Source organism: Euleptes europaea, chromosome 14 (assembly GCF_029931775.1).
Source record: "Euleptes europaea isolate rEulEur1 chromosome 14, rEulEur1.hap1, whole genome shotgun sequence".
Classification (NCBI taxonomy): Eukaryota; Metazoa; Chordata; class Lepidosauria; order Squamata; family Sphaerodactylidae; genus Euleptes; species Euleptes europaea.
Window position 1 is genome coordinate 37,373,071 of NC_079325.1, and position 21,582 is coordinate 37,394,652.

At 47.1% G+C, this 21,582-nt stretch overlaps 1 protein-coding gene across 1 annotated transcript in view; it reads left to right on the forward strand.

Moving 5' to 3' along the window:
• Window positions 1-21,582, forward strand: part of ABCA2 (ATP binding cassette subfamily A member 2) — an 86,821-nt gene that overhangs the window by 60,371 nt on the left and 4,868 nt on the right. Inside the window, exons 23-43 of the mRNA XM_056860221.1 lie at window positions 600-796; window positions 1,051-1,233; window positions 2,129-2,313; window positions 3,648-3,768; window positions 4,444-4,734; window positions 6,264-6,473; window positions 7,370-7,472; window positions 8,966-9,294; window positions 10,178-10,391; window positions 10,642-10,747; window positions 12,634-12,745; window positions 13,168-13,228; window positions 14,233-14,407; window positions 14,593-14,708; window positions 14,863-15,010; window positions 16,373-16,496; window positions 17,464-17,596; window positions 18,001-18,118; window positions 18,327-18,505; window positions 19,673-19,814; window positions 21,428-21,562. Of these exons, the coding sequence (XP_056716199.1) occupies window positions 600-796; window positions 1,051-1,233; window positions 2,129-2,313; window positions 3,648-3,768; window positions 4,444-4,734; window positions 6,264-6,473; window positions 7,370-7,472; window positions 8,966-9,294; window positions 10,178-10,391; window positions 10,642-10,747; window positions 12,634-12,745; window positions 13,168-13,228; window positions 14,233-14,407; window positions 14,593-14,708; window positions 14,863-15,010; window positions 16,373-16,496; window positions 17,464-17,596; window positions 18,001-18,118; window positions 18,327-18,505; window positions 19,673-19,814; window positions 21,428-21,562 (3,382 nt within the window). The remainder of the gene's footprint in view (window positions 1-599; window positions 797-1,050; window positions 1,234-2,128; window positions 2,314-3,647; window positions 3,769-4,443; window positions 4,735-6,263; window positions 6,474-7,369; window positions 7,473-8,965; window positions 9,295-10,177; window positions 10,392-10,641; window positions 10,748-12,633; window positions 12,746-13,167; window positions 13,229-14,232; window positions 14,408-14,592; window positions 14,709-14,862; window positions 15,011-16,372; window positions 16,497-17,463; window positions 17,597-18,000; window positions 18,119-18,326; window positions 18,506-19,672; window positions 19,815-21,427; window positions 21,563-21,582) is intronic.

Sequence of the window (21,582 nt, forward strand, 5' to 3'; positions counted from 1 at the left end):
AAACATTACATAGATGGTATTAACATAGCAAATACAATTAATTAAACAAATGCAGATAGACTCCAGCAGCATCACAAATTCTGGCAACTCTAACCACAATCCAGAGCTCATGGTCTAAGAGAAAAAGGGAAATACATGATTCCTCTGATCTCCTAGGGTTTTTTTTTTTGGGGGGGGGAGATAGGAGTAACGAAATCATATCTAAGATTGTATTAAAAAGGGCAGTCCAGTAAAACATGCCCAACAGTTTCAACTTCCTCACTTGCACAAGGGCATAGACGATCCTATATACGATACAGTATACCACAGTATCTTCTTTCCAAAAGTGCAGAGAACGTTAAATCGGGCCAAAGTAAAGCTTTCCCATGTTTGGAAATTAGTAAATTAGCCAGAAAGAAAGACTTCACAAACTTGTTGTCCCTTGAAGAAGGGATATTTTGTGTATAATTGCCATTTGCTGTTTTTAAAATGTATACTTTAAGCCACTTGAAAATGTATATTCTTAAATTTCAGATATGAGATTTACATTTTTAAAGTAAGCAATAAATTCCTGATGCTAGCCCAACCTATCCCCTTCCTTCTTGGTTGTGATCCACTAGGATGATTGAGGATCTGGAGCTGACCCACAAGTGCCACTCGCTGGTGCAGACGCTTTCAGGTGGGATGAAGCGGAAGCTGTCGGTGGCCATCGCCTTTGTTGGGGGATCGCGGGCAGTCATCCTGGACGAACCCACGGCTGGCGTGGACCCTTATGCAAGGAGAGCGATTTGGGATCTCATCCTCAAATACAAACAAGGTGCACAGCCTAAAGGACTCGCTCCCTCCCAGGGCTCTACAGACAGAGACTGGCTCAAAACCTGGAGCATTATGCATTCTCCTGCGCTATATGGCTTGCTTGTTCACCCGAGTTATCTAGCTCTCTTTAGAGATTTTTTTCAGAGGTGCTCCTGATCTCAAGTTGCAGCTGGATTAATCTCTGTTTCTTTTTGGGATTCATTGGTATGTCTTTCCTGATGTCATTCTTCCCCTTTTCCTGCTCCTCTTGCATAGGAAGGACCATCCTACTCTCTACGCACCACATGGATGAGGCTGACCTCCTCGGTGACCGCATTGCTATCATCTCGCATGGGAAGCTGAAGTGCTGTGGCTCACCCCTCTTCCTGAAGAGCACTTACGGTGACGGCTACAAACTGACTGTGGTCAAGAAGCAGTCTGACTCCCGGACCAACACAGGTCAGTGTTCCCGATCTGCCCCTCTACCCTGTCACTCTCCCAGTCCTGGGAATGAATTTCTGGTGGTTGGCCCCAGCCTCTCTCCCTCTAGTCTTTGCCACAGGAAAGGGCTGCTGGCAGTGATGGACCATGGTTCCGATTCTGAACAATTAGACTCCACCTCCTAGCGTGGTGAGCTAGCATCGTGTTGTGGTTAAGAGTAGTGGTTTGGAGTGGTGGACCTACCTCACAGGGTGTCTGTTGTGGGGAGAGGAATGGAAGGTGATTGTATGCAGGTTTGATTCTTAAGTGGTAGCGAAAGTCGGCGTATAAAAACCAACTCTTCTTCAAAAACTGCCTTATGCATTGTGACCATCCTGAACTACTGCAAATCCGCTAAATGTTTCATGACTCCTGAGATAAAGTGAAAATCCTTTGTCCACACAAATAATGTTATGAATGTTTATCATTTCCCTTCTTAGTCATAGGGAGGGGAAAAGTCTCAGTCTTTGCATATAGAAATCTCAGGTTCAGTCCCCACTGTATTCAGCTAAAAAGGATGTCTGACGGCAGGTGTTAAAGACCTTTTACTGCCCCAACCCAGTGACAATAGACAAATGCTAAGCTAGATGTCATAATGGTCTCACTGGGAATAAGGCAGCCTCTCAGTTTGTAAAACTAAACATCCCCAAACATTTTTCCTCATCAGGAAGGCACTCCAACTCTGTCAACTTTTCAGTTACTCCTTTTCAGTACCTTTTCCAGCTCTTCAACCTTATCTTCCTTCCCCCTTTCTGTTTAGTACACTTGATTCCTCGCTTATGTTATCTCTTTCTCTCCCCTTGTATCCCAATCGCCATTGCATGGTGCAGGCTGGTCTTTGTAACGCCAGTTTCTCTCCTTCCCTTTTGTTTAGACGCTGGGCAGACTCATAGCCCCCCAACCCACTCCTCCGTTAGCCCCTGCTCCGAAGTACGGGTCACGCAGTTCATCAAGAAATATGTGACTTCCTGCCTTCTCATCTCTGACACCAACACAGAACTGTCCTACATTCTACCCAGCGATGCTGTCAAGAAGGGCTGCTTTGAGAGGCTCTTTCAGGTACCAGGTGTTTGATGAGCATGATGAAGGAGGGGCGTGGAAAGGAACTGGTGTCCACTGGGCTAATTTATAATCTGAATTAGCAGCATACCTTCTGCCCAAAGCATTGGGTAGATGTAACATTTCCAGAAATGGTGGAGACATGGGGTGGGGGGAATGACATGTCTTTGGTTTTTTGCAGGAGGGAAAACAAATTTTGGAGAAACTAGGAATATATGCATTATTTACTTATCAAACCTAAATTTACCGTACTGCTTTAAGAACATAAAATGCATCATTTATAACTTAGCATATAAAATTGTACTGTTTTAGCATATTAATGAAATCTTAGCCTTAGTTTTCTACAATCAAAGTCATAAGTATACTCAGGACTAGGGAGAGAGCTGCAAATTGCTACACTCTCGGCTATTGTAGTACATGCATCTTAATTTTTACCATTTAAGAGGTAGGAAAAAAAATAAAAGTTCAAACCAGAAAGCAAACAAATTGTAGTAAGATAGCATATTTGACCAGATACATACAGTCTTAGCAGAATTAGTAGCATATTTAGATATCATGTTAAAGTTTTTAACATTGAGAAATGGAAGTTTTCAACAGTGTTATCATATACAATTGTAGCTAAAGTAGTTACATCTTAACAATATATTTGCCTTGAGTCTGAGATAAGGTGATATATAAATCTTTTAAGTAAATTAAATAGCACTGAAAATATTAAATGTGTCTGCAATACACAGGATTTATCATTTTCTGATGTAGTAGAATGTGCTACATAAAAATCATTCTGTGCATTTTGAATGAGTAAAACTTTTTGTAAAAAACATTTCACACATTCCAAAAGAGAAAATATTCTGTAAGTCTTTCACTGTTCACCAAAATTTCCAGTTTTTATATTGGAATTTTAAAAAAGTTCTTAGGGAGAAAAGCAGGCAAAATTTTTTGCCCCCACACCATTTTTTCCTCAGGCCTTCATATAGGCATGTGAGTTAGATCCTGCTAAAATCCTGTTAACAGCTAAACATGTTTTTAAAATAATAATTTACTATTGGTTTATGATCACCACCACTCTTCACCAGCAAAGCAATTCAAATAGATGTGTGGCAGATGCTTCCAAAGTCTCTGACTTTGCTATGCTTTCCGTTACAAGTTGCATAATTGTAGGGTATGCACAAGAGCATCTGTAGTTTTCCTGTTCATGCTTGGTGTAAAAATGGTATGCTTAAGAGGATCTCTCAGCTGATCTAAAATAGCATAATGGGGGCAGAAAGGACCATGTGAATTCTAAAGTAGGCTTAGCCAGAAGCTCTGGAGATAATTTGCCTTCCTCTGGTTCATAGCACTTGGAACACAACTTGGATGACCTGGACCTGACTAGTTTTGGGCTGATGGATACCACTCTGGAGGAAGTCTTCCTTAAAGTCTCAGAGGAAGATCAGTCGCTGGAGAACAGTGATGTGGGTAAGGAGGACCAGAGTTCTTGTTTCACGGTCACAAGAGCTCGCCAGTGATGGGGGTATGATTATCTTGAATCAGACAGTTGGTTCATCTAGCTGAACATTTGGCAGTGGTTCCTCAGAGTCTCAGACCGAGAAACATCTTTCCCAGCACCTGCTGCTAGATGTCCTTTAACTGGAGATGCAGATGATTGAACCCAGGACTTCATGCAAAGCAAGGTGCTCTCCTACTGAGCCGTAGCCATGGGATGTCACAGCTGCAGCTTTAAAAAAGAAGCCAGATGTGGTGGGAGGGGCAGTAATCTTTTCCAGGTGTAGCAGAAGGAAGCAGCACCACTGCTAGTAAACAGGCAGGTGAACAACCAATGAGGAAAGAGAGACTCCTGCATCTGAATGCCTGAGATGAAAATGGCACAACCTTTCCCCACATTGGCCAACTGCCTGGCAGGGTACTTGGTGCATCAGCGCAGGGAGAAGTGGGGCACAGGTGGCAGCAAATGGAAAGCTAAACAGTGGGAAGAGCGTCTCAGGGAACTGAGTGCTGGTGTTTGCTAAAGCCATATTTTAACTGTTCATGTACTCCAGGCATGATTTTCCACCACTGACCCCTTGCGTAACTAGAGCAGACATCCATCCCCCAGCCAGCTCTTGTGAGCCTCACAGTTTTTATCCCTTGCAGATGTGAAAGAGTCCAAGAAAGATGCTCTTCTGCTGCCTGTCCCCCAGCTGGGCCCAAAGCCTGAGGCCAATGGGGAGCCTCATCCGGCTGCAGAAATGCTTGAGAAGCCAGAGATGGACCTCGGCAACCTACTGGCCTCCTCCCAGCTGGCCCAGTCTCAGACGTCGCTGTGCTCCACTTCCTCGGCGGGCTCCATCCGGGGCGATGAAGGTGGGGCTTATTCGGAGTTCTATGGGGATTACTCTCCGTTGTTTGATAACCCGCAAGACCCTGATAACGTCAGTTTGCAAGGTTTGTAACACACTACGTGAGAGACCTTGCATTATCACTGGGGGTGGGGGGAAGGTGGGTATTATTGCACTACCAAATTCTTTGGTTCTAGTGACTGGGGGCGCAGAGTGGTAAGCTGCAGTACTGCAGTCAAAAGCTCTGCTCACGACCTGAGTTCGATCCCGACGGGAGTCAGTTTCAGGTAGCCGGCTCAAGGTTGACTCAGCCTCCCATCCTTCCGAGGTTGGTAAAATGAGTACCCACCTTGCTGGGGTAAAGTGTAGATGACTGGGGAAGGCACTGGCAAACCACCCCATAAACAAAGTCTGCCTAGTAAACGTCAGGATGTGCTGTCACCGGAATGACCCAGTGCTTGCACAGGGACTACCTTTACCTTTTTTATCTTTAGAGACTGGGGGGGGGGGGGCATATGTTATATCTTTTGATGACCTGAAGCTTTAGACCAGTGGTTCCCAAAGTGGGACGTACCACCCCCTGGGGGGGATTACCTAAGGGGCACTAAGAGGCAAGGGGGCAGCAGGAGGGTGCTAGAGGTGAGCCCCTTCAGCTGAGTTGTTGGATAGGGTAGGGGGCGCTGGGGTTGAGTTTGTGGAACCAAGGGGGCGGTGGCCTGAAAAGTTAGGGAACCGCTACTTTAGACAATGTTTATTCCCCAGGAAATAGCTTTGATTTTAAATCTGTTTTTTTCTGTGTGTGTTTTGTCTGTTTTGAATGAAATGGAATTACTATTGGAACACACCCTAATACCCAGTAAGATTGCTAAGCTTGCCTCACAGAGATGGTATTTGATAATGGCACATAAATAGTAATGTGCACTGGCACTTTAGTGAGTCGCATAAGCCACAAAATGACAGGTATCTGCCCCAAGGAGCTTTCATTTAAGTACCAAACTTCATAATATTGCAAATCCATGATCAGATCCTCATATGTGTATTCTGCTTGCAAAAAAGAGATGAGAGAGGGGGGGATGATATGAATTAAGACCGTGAAACTGTGGAGAGGGTGGGTTACGCCTGCCCCCTGTGCCATTTCCCTCGTTAGAACCTCTCGATACCACCTGGAGGAACATAACCACAACTTGGGAGAGCCATTTCCGTTTTCTCTGCCTTTCCAACACCCTGCCCTTCTATCCATTTTGCCGTGTCTCCTCACAGCTGCTTGTGAAGTTTAAATGCATATTTGGGGATCTGATCAAGAATACTGAGCCATGTGTGTAGTTTGACCCTACATTTCAACAGTAGGGGAGACAGGGAGGAGAAGGGAAGAAGCAAGCAGGCAAAGAAAGCAGGATTTAAGCAAACACAGAGACATGTACCACCTTGTTGGGTTCCACTCCTACTGGTCTTGTAGCCTTCTTAGGGACCTTCCTTTCTGAAACTGAGGGCCCCTTCTCTTGTCCCCAGGTGCCATTTTCAGTATGGGTGAGCAGCATATCTTCCTATGATAGATTTCTTTTTAATATCTGCTTGAGAGAGAGAGCCTCAGTCTCTCCTGCGCCTCCCTTTTACTCTTCCCCGCTGCAGATCAAGAGGCCGACCTGGAGGAGCCTGTGCTGCTGACAGGGCAAGGGAGCTTCAAGCTGGAGGGCTCCTGGCTCAAGTTGCGCCAGTTCCACGGGCTGATCGTCAAGCGCTTCCACTGTGCCAAGCGCAACACCAAAGCCCTTTTCTCCCAGATCCTTCTGCCTGCCTTTTTTGTCTGCGTGGCTATGACAGTGGCCCTTTCTGTACCTGAGATAGGTATGTATGCCAGTTGTCCTGGGATGGTCTTTGCTTCTACCACCCTGAAATGCAGGGGGACTGAGAAATTTCAGGCTAGGGTGCTATAGAGATCGTGACCAGCCAAGTTGACACATTTAAAAGGTATTGTGTAGAAAATTGGTGTACAAATAAGTTCAGCTCCCTCCCCCAACCCAGCAGCAGCATTTCTAATCTGGGTGCTACTGAAGTTTTTATTTAGGAAGCAAGGGTTGCATTTGCACACATGCTTCATGCACATGAGCATTCTGCGTGGGAGTGTGCCTCCCATAGTTTTCCACTTGTGGAATGTATCCTGTCATTTGAAGGTAGGCTATCCCAGAGTAATCTTTTCCAGGAGTGCCCAGAGGGTGCCACAGAAGAGGTGAATCTGGCTGTTTTGAGGATTCCTAATATGAACAGAAACAGGGGTATACATATCAAGATTCCAGTTTTTCCTTCAATCTCATGAGCTGGTGTTGGGGGAGGGGTTGTGATGGGTGGGAAGGAGTCCTTTGCAAACAAATGTTTCCTGTATGTGGTGAATGGTGACCTTGCAGTGAGGAGGCAAATTCATATAGCTGCTTCTCTGCAAAAAAATTGCATGAAGTCTCTTTCTTGGTGACAGCCTCTGGGTCTAATTCAGGTTGCCTAGCAACCATCATTCTCTTAACTGAGCAAAGTGGCAAGGTTGGAAATTGATGAAAGCCAGGGTGCATTTTGGGAGGGTGGGGGGATGCACAGAGTAGGCTGACCTGGAACACCCTCCCTTGCCTTTATCCATTCTGGGTGGCTTTGGCCCTCTCCTTGCCCTGTCAGCACTTGGGCATCTTAGCACCCTTAAGCATAACCCAGAACTCCAGGACAGCTGTTGACAGATGTTTCTTTCATTTCCACAGGAGACCTGCCTCCCCTTGTCCTCTCACCATCACAGTATCACAACTACACCCAGCCCAAAGGCAACTTCATCCCATATGCCAATGAAGAGCGGCACGAATACCGGTGAGAATCTTGGTATTTCTTTTCCCTGCACTCTGAGAAGGCTTTTGGAAAAGTTTCAAAGGAAGGGGAGTTGCCATTTGCAAACTTCTCTGTGATCAGAAAGCATGAGAGTAGAAGGGTCTGGCTGGAACATTTCATTTAGTCCAGCATCCTGTTTCCAAGAGAGGACTGCCAGATGTTTCTAAATGTCAACAAAGCTGCATAGAGACTAAAGGTCCCCCCCCCCCCCGGTTCCGCTCTCCCCAGCAACTGGTGTTCAGAGGTAGACTCTCTTGAACATAGAAGTTCCTTTTAGCTGTTGTAGTTAATAGCCATTGATAGGGCACTTGCTCTGTGAATTGATCTAACCTTTTTTTAAAGCCAATAAAACAGGGACAGTGAACATACAAAACTGCTTTATACATAAGAAAGGATAGGGAGAAAGGCAAGGCAGCCCCAATCCTTTTAATTTGGGAGTTTCCCCTAGGATCTGGTGTTGGTGGCTGTAAGATATCCAGGCAAAAGCCAGCGTGGTGTAGTGGTTTGGTTTGGAGCTGTGTACTTTGATCTGGAGAACCGGGTTTGATTCCCCACTCTCCACATGAGTGGCGGAGGCTAATCTGGTGAACTGGATTTGGTTCCCCACTCCTACACTTAAGGCCAGCTGGATGACCTTGGGCTAGTCACACTCTCAGCCCCACCTACCTCACAGGATGTCTGTTGTGGGGAGAGGAAGGGAAGGTGATTGTAAGCCGGTTTGAGTCTCCCTTAAGTGGTAGAGAAAGTCGGCATAAGAAACCTTCTTCATATGTTTGGCTTCTTGCACCTCCTCCAGGAAACTGCTGCTGTTGCAGGGCCTGTGAGTTTATGTGTGCTAGCTAATTAATCCATCAATCAAACAAAGTAAGGAATTCATTGCCACAGGATATGGTTATGACCACTTGCTTTAGAATGCTTTAAGGAAATGGTTAGGCCAGTTTGTGCACGGAAGGTTCCCCCAATGTCTACTTGTCTCAATGGTGAAGAAGTCTCCAAATTCAGGAGCAGTATACCCTTGAAAACTAAATCATGGAGGCAAATAGGAAATGGCAGCTTGTGAACTTGGGGCTACCAGCCACTGCTGAAAAGGGATGCAGATGAGGCTAGGTTAACTTTTTTGCCTTGTTTGCCATGAAAATTCTTAAGTCCTTTTTCAGTTGAGTGGAGCTGAACCCTCAAAAATGAAAAACAATTATTATTTCAAACAAAGCACTTCATATGCATATTATCTTTCCAACAGTCTTATAAGGTAGGCCATTATTATTATACTAATGTGGCAAATGGGGTGGGGGGAGGCTGACCAAAAGAGTGACTTTCCACTGAGCTTTTGTCAAGTGCGATTCAGACCGGGGATTGAAGATTATTAACTCAGTCTCTTAACTGCTAGATTACACCTACTTTTGGATCCTCTGAAACCTCCTACCCCTGAGGGTTCTGAACATCCTCTTTCCTAATCAGTCCCTCCCCCTTTTCAGGCTAAAGCTCTCACCCGATGCCAGCCCCCAACAGATGGTTGCGACTTTTCACCTGCCCTCAGGGGTGGGTGCCACCTGCGTGCTTAAGACAGCTTTCAACAGCACCTTAGACCAGCTGGTCCAGACGCTGAACCTCAACAGCAACGAGTCAAAGATGCTGGCGGCCAAGTACTTTGACGCAATGTGTGTGGACTCCTTCACCCAGGGCCTGCCCCTCTCCAACTTCGTGCCACCGCCCCCATCCCCGGCTCCCTCTGACTACCCTTTCTCTCTGGACGAGGACTTGCTGAGGGCTTGGAACTCCACCACCTATCCCTCCACCATCAAAGGTGAGGCATGCCACCAGCTGAGTCGGAGGTTATGTGAGGCAGGATCCAGTTCTTGGAGAACTGGGCTGGACTGCTAGCTGTAATGCAGGGGTGGGGAACCTTTTTTTCCGCCAAGGGCCATTTGGATATTTATAACATCATTTGCGGGCCATACAAAACTATCAACTTAAAAAGCTGCCCAAGCAGGCAGCTGCCCCAGATGACACCCCCTGCATGGGCAAGCGGGCAGGCATCCAACCAGTGGCGCACTCGCCCACCTGGTGGCACAGGATGGTCTGTTGCACCAGCCGGGCGTAGCCGGTCGGGACCGGATTCTATAGCTGGCTCCTACTACTTCCACCTGCAGGGATGAAATGAGGACACACTTGCTAAGAATTCGCCCCCCCCCCCGCGTGCACATTCTGGCCCTGCCCCCTTTAACCCCTCCATTGTCGCCACTTCCACCCCCAGTCCTTTTGTAGTACAGAGGGAATACTTTTATCCACGGCCCGGGTGGGAAAGGGTTGACACAGTTACTTGGGCGGTCCTAGCCGCTCCATAGCTAATGACTCCTGCAAGGGGGGAAAAGGTTTCTTTTCTCGGCAAAACAAACTCACATCCGCCTTGAATAGAGGCTATTCCTGTCTGCTGGAGGGGGTGGATTGCCATTCTTAGATCCTTCTGAGCTAGAGATCTGCCAGGACTCACGAAGGGCTAGACCAAATGATTTCGCGGGCCTTAAACAACCCCCGGGCCTGACGTTCCCCACCCCTGCTATAATGTCCATGTTTGCCTGGAAGACCTGCACTTCAGAAATGTGAGTGTTGTTATCCAGCTCTGACAGTGATGCACACCAAAAGAACCTTGGACTGAGAGCTGCTTGTGTGTTTTTCTCTCTGCACAGAGGCGGTCACTTCTGCTCCATCCTTGCCCCGCATCGTCCACGAACCGGTGAAGTGTACTTGCTCTATGCAAGGCACTGGCTTCTCCTGCCCAAGTGGGGTTGGGGGCCACCCACCACAGATGAAAGTGGTGACGGGAGACATCTTGGTGGACATCACAGGGCGTAACGTCTCTGAGTACTTGCTCTATACATCAGACCGCTTCCGGCTGCACAGGTGTGTGTGTGTGTGGGCGGGGGGGAGTATGCCTGCACTACCTTGCTCTCTGACTGAGGGGTTGGCCAACCTGGTTGGCCACTGTGTGAACAGACTGCTGGACTTGATGGGGCTTGGTCTGAACCAGCAGGGCTTTTCTTATGTTCTTATGGGATCCCAGGGAGATCCCTATGCTTCAGGCCAAGGATCTTGTGCTTTAAAGGTTTTGTCGCTTATAGAACCTTTATGTGCTTCTTCTTTTTTTCCCCAGGTATGGTGCAATGACCTTTGGCAATATCCAGAAGTCCATTCCAGCTTCCTTTGGGGCCAAAGCTCCTCCCATGGTGCGGAAAATTGCCGTCCGGCGAACGGCCCAGGTACGACAGCCACTTGGTTTTCTTGTATTTAGTGGAAAGGTTTATGAACTGCAACTCTTAGCCAAGGGCTCCAGGGACAATTTACCGTATATACTCACGTATAAGCTGAGTTTTTCAGCCCCAAAAAAGGGCTGAAAAAGCTGGCCTCGGCTTATACACAGGTCAATATGGTAGGAGGGAGGGAGGAGGGAACTTACCGCCGCCACCGGGCCCACGTGGCTTCCCCTGGCCAGGAGCGCCCTGGGGGGGCCTCCTGCGGCCGCTGGAGGCTTGCGCCGCCATCGCCGCCGGGCGCGCCCAGCTCCTCCCGGCCGCTGGAAGGCCGTGCCACCGGCCCCCCCCCCCAGCCAGGACTGGCCTGGGAGGGCCTCCTGTGGCCACTGGAGGCCCACGCCGCCGCCGGGCGTGCGTGGCTCCCCCCAGCCAGGACCGGCCTTGGAGGGCCTCCTGCGGCTGCTGGAGGCCCGCGCCGCCATCGCCGCCGGGCATGCCCGGCTCCTCCCGGCCGGCACCGCCCTGGGGGAGCCTCCTGTGGCCCCTGGAAGTCCACGCCGCCGCCGGGCACGCGTGGCTCCCCCCGGCCAGGACTGGCCTGGGAGGGCCTTCTGCGGTCACTAGAAGGCCGCGCCGCCGCCGGGCGCGCGCGGCTCCCCCCGGCCAGGAGCTCCCTGGGGGGGCCTCCTGGGCCACGGGGGGGCCCCCGCCGCCTGCCTGCGCACCTGGATAAGGTAAGCCTGCTGGGGGGGGAGGGTTTATAAGCCGACCCTCGGCTTATACGCGGGTGCCTAATTTTTCCCCATTTTGGGGGAGAAATTAGGCACCTCGGCTTATACGCAAGTCGGCTTATACACGGTATATATACGGTACATATATACGGTACAATATGAAACACAAATGATGTATCAATACACGCAAGACCATCGAACGATCCAGCAGTTAAAGACTGATGTCCATAAAAGGCTAGTTCAGGAGTACAAACAACATTAAAGCCAACATAAAATGAAACATAATTACAGGTTTAGTGTCCCTTAACCGGACATCCAAAAACCGGAATGACCTGAAAGCTGGAGTTTTGAGCCAACATGCAGGCATTACTCAACAGGCCCTCAGCAGCACGTCAAGCCTCTCTCACCTTTGCTTTCTGGTGGGTCAGTGTAAACAAAATTATTAAAAATATTGTTTAAAATTACATTCAGGCTATGCGTATAAAGTGAATATAAAGCATAAATGAATTTTGTGCTTGGACTTGGGCCCCATCCCCAAGATATCTCATTATGTAAATGCAAATATTCCAGAATACGGAAAGATCCAAAATATGGAACACTTCTGGTCCCAAGCATTCCGGATAAGGGATACTCAACCTAAATATCACACAAATGATGACAAATAGGTAAAGCAGCTAAGGACCAAAATTTAACAAATGCTTTGGTCGAAAGAAGTCTACCTGGCTTCATCCCTGAGGGGCTGGCTATCCATTCAAAGGAGGATCTTTGTAGGTGTTCTCAACTGCTGGGCAGGTTCTTGTGGGACTAAGTGGCCCTTTAGGTGCCCTCATTTTAGGCAGTTTAGTACTTCCAAAGTTAACAACCCACATTTCAGATTCAGCCCAGAAGCCAATTCGCAGCCCAGGTAACTCTTTCAAAACTCCTTCAAAACCATCGGGTTCCCTAGAAGAATCACCATTGAGCAATCTCACCACTGCATTTCACACTAATTAAATCTTCTGAGCATGGAGTGCATGCATGGCAGTTTTGATATCAGCATAATTGTCTGTTGCATGGTATCACTCTATACCTCCTGTCCCACACTGTGAATTTTGTTGAAAGACCCCCAGATAAAATAGCATATTGTGGCTAACCCTCTTTCTCCCTCTTTTTGTCCCCCAGGTTTACTACAACAACAAGGGGTACCACAGTATGCCTACCTACCTCAACACCCTCAACAATGCCATCCTTCGCGCCAACCTGCCCAAAAGCAGGGGGAATCCGGCTGCCTATGGTGAATAGCTCTGGAAACAGGGGTCTCACACAGCATAAAAGACTCAAAACAGAAATCAGAAGTGATGCTGAGTTAGATTTCTTTGTAGCTTTGTGGTCTCCAAATGTTTTTCTGATTTGCAATGGTAAAAATCCATGTAGTTGCTGACTTACTAAATCTGTAGCTCTGGAGGCCACGGTGCCCCTTCTGTCTTCTCTGTCACTGGAAGGCGCTCTTGAGTCATACAGAAACCGAGTTGATTGAGAATTGATCTGAGCCTTGGAATTTGCTCAAACGATTTTAGCTATGGGGAACAGTAATGCCATTTCAAGGGAATCCATCTACGAGAAACTTGATGCTGATTGGTTTTCTGTGCCTATGTGGGGACTAGTAAGGGACTGAAAGAAAACTCATTCAACATCTGCTCTTCTTATGTGCTCCAGGTATCACCCTGACCAACCACCCGATGAACAAGACTAGTGCCAGTCTCTCTTTGGATTACCTGTAGGTATCTGTTTTAATGTTTTTAATTGTTGTATTTGATTTACTTAATTTTTATTCCACTTTCTAATAATTTTTCCTGCAAACTTGATTTTTTAAAAAGAATGTTCAGTGTAAAACAAGAATTTTATAGCAACTTAATAGAATAGAAACATAAGATCAAAAATTTAAACAATGGCAAACAGTAAATAAATGCACATACTGCCCAAAAGCCATGACCCTCTGAAGAAAGGTGATCCAGCAAAGTAACCTAAACCACCACTTCCCCCAGTTGCATTCGGCTTTTTCTTCTGAATCTTTTCTGTTTCACACACTAGTACTATCAGTTCCTCATATTTCTGTCCCATCCTTCCTGAAAGAAGCTCACATGAACACATGAAGCTGCCTTATACTGAATCAGACCCTTGTGGTCCATCAAATTCGGTATTGTCTGCTCAGACCAGCAGCGGCTCTCCAGGGTCTCAGGCAGGGGTCTTTCCCATCACCTACTTGCCTAGTCCCTTTAACTGGAGATGCCAGGGATTGAACCTGGGACCTTCAGCATGCCAAGCAGATGCTCTACCACTGAGCCTCAGCCCCTCCCCTCAGGATGGCCTTATCAATTTTTTTCCCTCCCAGCAACCCTGTGAGACTGAGAAAGTGTGTCTTCTCCAAAGGCAGCCAATGGGATAAATGGAAGACTGGTGATTTTAAACCAGATCTCTGCAAACCTAGTCGAGTGCTCTTACTGCTTTGGCTGTCCAATAATCCAATGCAGAAACGTACCAGAACCAAAAAGTCCCGAACAAATAATCTGGGATATTCTTGGTGCTCGGCCTCATTGATTAAAACTGACCGGCATCAGCTTAGCTGAACCTGCAGATGATTGCTCTGGTAGTTAAAACCCATTAAAGGATGAATCCCTGGTTTAGAAGAGTGTGTGCATTAATCTTCCCCCATAGTTTGCAACTGATTATGTGATTATGCCTGAATGAATGTTTTCCCAATCTTGCCTCATCCAATCGCAGCCTCCAGGGCACTGACGTGGTCATTGCTATCTTCATCATCGTGGCCATGTCCTTTGTGCCGGCTAGCTTCGTGGTCTTCTTGGTGGCAGAAAAGTCCACCAAAGCCAAGCACCTCCAGTTTGTGAGCGGCTGCAACCCAGTTATCTACTGGCTGGCCAATTACGTCTGGGACATGGTACGATCCCAAGGATGCTTGTTTGGGGTGGGGAGGTCTGTTCTAGAAAGGCGATAGCAGGGATGGATAAAGCCAGATGTCCTGCACAACTGCTATGTGAGGAGTGCAACCTAAGCTAGAGGGGAGGGTCTTTGGTGTAATTTCGGGTGGTATAAAGTGCTTTTCGCCTTTCCTTTCCTTTGCAGTTGAACTACCTGGTGCCAGCTACTTGTTGCATCATCATCCTCTTTGTGTTTGACCTGCCAGCGTATACCTCTCCAACCAACTTTCCAGCCGTGCTCTCTCTCTTCCTGCTTTATGGGTATGTTGGTGCCGTTGCCATTAGCAAAATTTGGGTAAGATATTTGTGGTTCTGGAACTTTAGAGTAACCTTAGGCAGACTCTGCTGCTCCTTTGTAGGCCAGGGCCTGATAGATCTGCCTCTGAATGTCCACCTTTGCCCCCCTCTCCTGCAGCTGGTCCATTACGCCCATCATGTACCCGGCTTCCTTCTGGTTTGAAGTGCCCAGCTCAGCTTATGTCTTCCTGATCGTCATAAACTTGTTCATCGGCATCACTGCCACTGTGGCTACCTTCTTGCTGCAGCTTTTTGAGCACGACAAGGTGGGTGAGATTCTGCCAGAGGGCATAAGAATAACCTTGGTTCTACTTTAGACTCTGTGGGAAGTCAGCGTATTGGTTACAAGGACCAGGGGAGGCCTGCATTCCCATCCCTGGCTGGCTGTGAAAATCACAGGGTGTGTCCTTAGACAAGTCATTCCCTCTCGTGTGTGTGTGTGTTATGTGTAAAGTGCTGTCAAGTCGCAGCCGACTTACGACAACCCAATTGGGTTTTCAAGGCAAGAGACTAACATAGGTGATTTGCCATTGCCTTCCTCTGCATAGAGACCCTGGGACTTCCTTGATGGTCTCCCATCTAAGTACTAACCAGGGCCGACCCTGCTTAGCTTCTGAGATGTGATGAGATCAGGCTAGCCTGGTCCATCCAGGTCAGTACATTCCATCTCTTAGCAGATGCAATTGGTTGGCAGGCCTTTTGTTTAATTGTCTATATCTGGTCACCCACATCTCCAAAGCAGTGTCACAGGGCTGGGAAAAGTGCAGAAAACAGCAACCAGAATGATCAGAGGTAGAGAGCCTCTTTTCAAGGAAATGCTAAGGACACTGTCCTTCAGTGTTACTCCTCTGAAGATGCCTGCCACAGCTGCTGGCGAAACGTCAGGAAAGAAAATACCAAGACCATGGTCACACAGCCCGGATAACCTACAAGAACCAAATGCTAAGGAGTTTGGGTTTTCTCAGTTCAAAAGAAAATAACTAAGTAAGGGGCTTGTAATGGTGTGGGGTGGAGAAAGTGGATTGAGAGAACGTTTTTCCTCCATCTCCCAATTACTATTTTATTTTTATTTACTTAAGCCCACCTTTTTCCCCAGGCAGTTGGGACCTAAGGTGGGTAACCAGATAAATCACAGAAAGTCTAAGACATCAGATCATTAAGCCAGCCAGCAGAAACTTTATAAATAATCAGCCACAAGAGACCCCTGCCCCAGCGGACTGCAGGAGCCATGGGCTCCTTAAAAAAAGCTAAGGGGAATCCAGTTAAATCGATGGGCAGTAAATTCAGGGCAGAAAAAAAGGAAGGTATTCTTCATAATTAGTGTGGAACTCACAGCCACAGGAAGTAGGAATGTCCACTCTCTTAGCAAGTAGAAGACAGAAGACAGGTCTATCAATACCCTTTAGCTACCTGTTATAAATAAAGGTATTTATTATGAAACTTAGCATTCAAAGGAAGCATACCTCCTTAATACCACTTGCTGGGGGGGGGGGACAATAACACAGGCTTTGGCCTCTGTGTACATCATGTGTGACTGCTGGGGACATGTGGTTGGATGGTGTTGGGAACAGGATGCAGTGTGAGATGGACCTTTGGTCTGATCCATCTGGATATGTTTTTCCCAATAGGACCTAAAGGTGGTGAATAGTTACCTAAAAAGCTGCTTCCTGATCTTTCCCAATTATAACCTGGGCCACGGGCTGATGGAGATGGCCTACAATGAGTACATCAACGAATACTATGCCAAGATCGGTAAGTTTGCTAACCCGTGTAAGCTCCTTATGCATCTGTTTGATCTCTGCCTCTTGCTGGGCTTGTGTTAGAACCAGGGTCTCAGCCCCTGTCCCTGTCCCTATTACCGTGATTTAGTCTGGGAACATGTGGTACAATAACTGGGGGAAAGTAACTTTCAAGCCTATGCAGAGTGTAATGCCTTTCTGCTGAGTAATTGCTGGGTGGGTGGGGGGCTTAGCTCACGTTTTAGTCTTGGCATCCATCAGCTTTCAAAATAAAGCGCTGTCTCTTGCTAAAGTGCATACAGAACAGTCAGATGGGGCTTTTTGGTTCCAGAGCAGAATCCATGCGAGTTCCACTCCAGGAACAATCCACAGGTTCCTTGCGCTTTCCTGTCTTTATCTGTTGTATATTTTAGCCTGTTTTTCAGCCAAACATTAGCTTCTAAAGTCCCCAACCGTAATACAAATTAACACACATTTATTTTAAAAAAAAACCACAGCGATTCACGTACCAGATTAACAAGATGACACATGGGAGCCAACATAGTTAAGAGCAGAGGACTCTAATCTAGAGAACCGGGTTTGATTCCTTCACATGCAGCCTGCTGTGTGACCCTGAGCTAGTCACAGTTCTATCAGAATTCTCTCAGCCCCACCGGCCTCACAAGGTGCCTGTTGTGAGGGGGAAGGGAAGGTGATTGTAAGCCGCTTTGAGACTCCTTTTGGTAGAGAAAAGCGGGGTATAAAAAACAATTATTCTTCTACACGCTCAGGGAGACTCTCATTGTGGTCTTGGGCCAGGCAGCATGGAAGGATGCTTGACTGCTGCCTTTCCTCCTCCTGGCCTCGCTTATAGCCGTTGGTGTCTTAGCTGAATTGGGATCTAGGTACGATGGAGCTGTTGCCTCTTTAGCTGGGGCGAGTGCTTTTCAGTGTTGGCTCCGTCTGCCTTTGTGACTGCCTTCATGACTTCCTCTCCCCAGGACAGTTTGACAAGATGAAGTCACCCTTTGAATGGGACATTGTCACGCGAGGCTTGGTTGCCATGACGATTGAAGGCTTTGTGGGCTTTTTCATTACGATCATGTGCCAGTATAATTTCTTCCGGAAACCACAGTGAGTACCCAGTGGGGTGTGAAACCCCTGCTGTAAGACTTGGGGTGGTGTGTGAGTCTGTGTCCTTGGCCTTCAGGCTATAGGCTTTGTCTTCCATAGCCTATGTCTTCAGAGGCAGCATGGTGTAGTGGTTAAGAGTGGCAGTTTAGAGCGGTGGACTCTAATCTGGAGAACCGGGTTTGATTCCCCACTCCTCCACATGAGCGACGGATACTAATCTGGTGAACTGGGTTGGTTTCCCCACTCCTACCCCTGAAGCCAGCTGGGTGACCTTGGGCTAGTCACAGCTCTTAGAGCTCTCTCAGCCTCACCTACCTCACGGGGTGTCTGTTGTGGGGAGGGGAAGGAAAGGTGATTGTACGCCCAGAGCCTCTCTCCATTTCCTTTTTCTCTCCCTGCACCAGGCGTCTTCCTGTGTCCACCAAGCCTGTCGAGGATGACGTGGATGTTGCAAATGAGCGGCATCGTGTGTTGCGTGGAGATGCTGACAATGACATGCTCAAGATTGAGAACCTTACTAAGGTAAAGGCACTTTTACTTGGCGGGGGATGGAGCTACTGGTGTGTGAGTTAGGGGAAAGAGAGGTTCCTGGCAGGTGAGGAAGCCGACAAATCACCAGCCAGGAAAAGGAGTTCCTTTGCAAATTCAGCAGTAGCCCGATGTGTATGATGCAAGCCAGGAAATTGTTCACTTGGCTCTACTTGTATGTCATTCCCTTGTTGTGTGCCAGGTGTACAAATCCCGCAAAATTGGGCGCATACTTGCTGTGGACCGCCTGTGTGTGGGCGTCAGACCAGGGGAATGCTTTGGCCTGCTGGGCGTCAACGGAGCTGGGAAGACAACCACCTTCAAGATGCTGACAGGGGATGAGAGCACAACCGGTGGGGAAGCCTTTGTCAATGGGCACAGGTACATCCATATGCGGGCTTGGTGTTTATTTTTGAATGGCAGCCCCTGTTTTCCAGGGGCCTGGGCAGAAAGTGGTAACTCTTATGTATAAGGCTGAAAAGTAGTATCGCTTTATACCTCAGAATACCATATGCTGGGGATAAACAACAGGAGAGAACTGTTGCCTTCATGCCCTACTTTCGGGCTTCTTTTAAAAAAAAAGATTTATTTAAAAAAATTCAATGAACACATTTTATGTACAACAACCTCATATACAAAACTATACCAAAACCATTGGCGTAGGCTCATACAATCAACTAATGCGTAACAAAATGTATAGGGTGTGAAAATCCCTATTTATACTACCACGGTAATTCCAAGTTTACTTTCATGGCAAATCTACCTTTCATGACCGTATCTATTTAATAAAAGGAAACATCCTCTAATGTAGATGTGACATCTCCGTCCTTTTAAAAATATGCAGATATGGCGCAGAGTGGTAAGCTGCAGTACTGCAGTCAAAAGCTCTGCTCACAACCTGAGTTCGATCCCAGCGGAAGTTGGTTTCAAGTAGCCATCTCAAGGTTGACTCAGCCTTCCATCCTTCCAAGGTTGGTAAAATGAGTACCCAGCTTGCTGGGGGTAAAGGGAAGATGACTGGAGAAGGCACTGGCAAACCACCCCGTAAAAAAAACAAAGTCTGCCTAGGAAACGTCGGGATGTGATGTCACCCCATGGGTCAGGAATGACCCAGTGTTTGCACAGGGGACCTTTACCTTTTTTTAACATCTCCTTCCTTTTAAAAAATATGCAGATAGTTGTGATAAGTTCTTAGAGGCTCAGCTTTTAGCCTGAGGAGATGGTTTCGGTGTTGACTCACACCGATGCTTCTGTGGCTAGCCACTGTTAGAAACAAGATGCTGGAACAGATGGATCCGCCATAGTCAAATCCAGCAAAGCTCTTCTGAGTTAGGGCCACATTTTCTCCCCAAAAGGTATAATCTTCCATAAGGAACAGCCTGCTCAGCCATCATGTAATTCTGGAAACTGGTGGAAATTATGCCTTTTCAGTTTCTATGCAGGTGTTTGATGTAGTTTGGTTTTCTCGCCTCATTTCTTGCACTTTGTACCTTTCTCCTTTCATTTCTGTAACTGCAAATCTCCCCACCCCTTCCTCTGTTTCTGCAGCATCTTGAAGGAGCTTCTCCAGGTGCAACAGAGCTTGGGCTACTGTCCACAGTTTGACGCGCTTTTTGATGAGTTGACTGCCCAAGAGCACCTGGAGCTGTATACCCGGCTGCGAGGCATCCCCTGGAAGGATGAGGAACGGGTAAGCCAGCAGCACAGTAAGGGCATGTGACGCTGCCTTGAGCTGTTTATCTACCAGCTTATTTTTTTCCCCTTTCCTTTAGAAAGACTGGGGGGGGGGAGTTAAAATGCAAATATATTACAGGAGACAAGCTTGTGTCTTCACATCCAGATCATGAGGTAACCACTCAGATTGCCCTTCCTTGCAGCATTTTATAAAGCCCCATGGCGCAGAGTGGTAAGCTGCAGTACTGCAGTCCAAGCTCTGCTCACTACCTGAGTTCAATCCCGACAGAAGTCGGTTTCAGGTAGCCGGCTCAAGGTTGACTCAGCCTTCCATTCTTCTGAGGTCAGTCAAATGAGTACCCAGCTTGCTGGGGGTAAAGGGAAGATAACTGGGGAAGGCACTGGCAAACCACCCTGTAAACAAGAGTCTGCCTAGTAAATGTCAGGATGAGACGTCACCCCATGACCTGGTGCTTGCACTACCTTTACCTTTTTACAGCAGTTTATAGCAATGTAAGATAGAGATATAAATATAATAACACGTGCTGATCTTAGCAAGGTCTGAGTGCAGGCAGAGTGGATGGATGTATGGTTGTAGCTTTCCACTGGCCTCATGCAAGATGGGTGGTAGCTCGAAGGGGGGGGGGGTGAGTCTTTCAGCTGGAGCTGGATCCAGGTATGCAGAAGGGGTATTTTGCAACTCTCTGTAAATCCAAGCTGCAGCTGTTTTTCAAGGTGGTTTTAACTAATAGATTTAGAATTAGACAGCTCAGATTTATGAATCAAGGAGCTTCTAAGGGGGAAAGGAAAGGTTCCAATTCAGACAACTTGACAATCAAGGAAGGTAGTGTGTATATGTGCACGCATGGCCAGAAGATCATGTAATGAAAATTAACACATTTCAGTTCCTGATAATATTTGCTGCAAGTATCATCATCATCAAGTCTTTATTGCATTAGCCAAAAAAAGCCATAGCAATAATACATAAGGTAAAATTTTCACCAAAATAAAAGAAATAACATTAAAAATAGTAACATAATTTAACATAACTTAAAGAATTAAACATTTCCCATAAAATATTAAAATGCAAATACAGATTCATCATTAAAATATATATCTAATAATAGGAAGGAAAGATCATACAATCCAGAGACAAATAGAAGAAGAAGAGTTGGTTTTTATATGCCGACTTTCTCTACCACTTAAGGCAGAATCAAACCGGCTTACAATCGCCTTCCCTTTTCCTCCCCACAGCAGACACCCTGTGAGGTTGTGGGGCTGAGAGAGTCTGACTAGCCCAAGGTCACCCAGCTGGCTTCATGTGTAGGAGTGGGGAAACAAATCCAGTTCACCAGATTAGCCTCCGCCGCTCATGTGGAGGAGTGGGGAATCAAACTGGGTTTCCTAGATCAGAGTCCACCACTCCAAACCACCACTCTTAACTACAACAAAACCCGCTGGCTAGAAGATGACAAGTGACCCAGAGTAGAGCAGTTAGTGGCAGTACCACCGGTGAAGTAAAATAATGGACCCATATTATTGATCGTGGCTACGGAGTTGCTTGTGGTGGCTTTTTTGGATTAAACAGATACTGAAAACGTTTGTGTTGATGTCCTCTGCTTTTCTCAGGTGGTGAAATGGGCACTGAAGAAGCTAGAACTAACCAAATATGCAAACAAACCTGCTAGCACCTACAGCGGTGGCAACAAGAGAAAGCTGTCCACAGCCATTGCCCTCATTGGCTATCCAGCCTTCATTTTCTTGGTGAGGGACAGAGATATGGG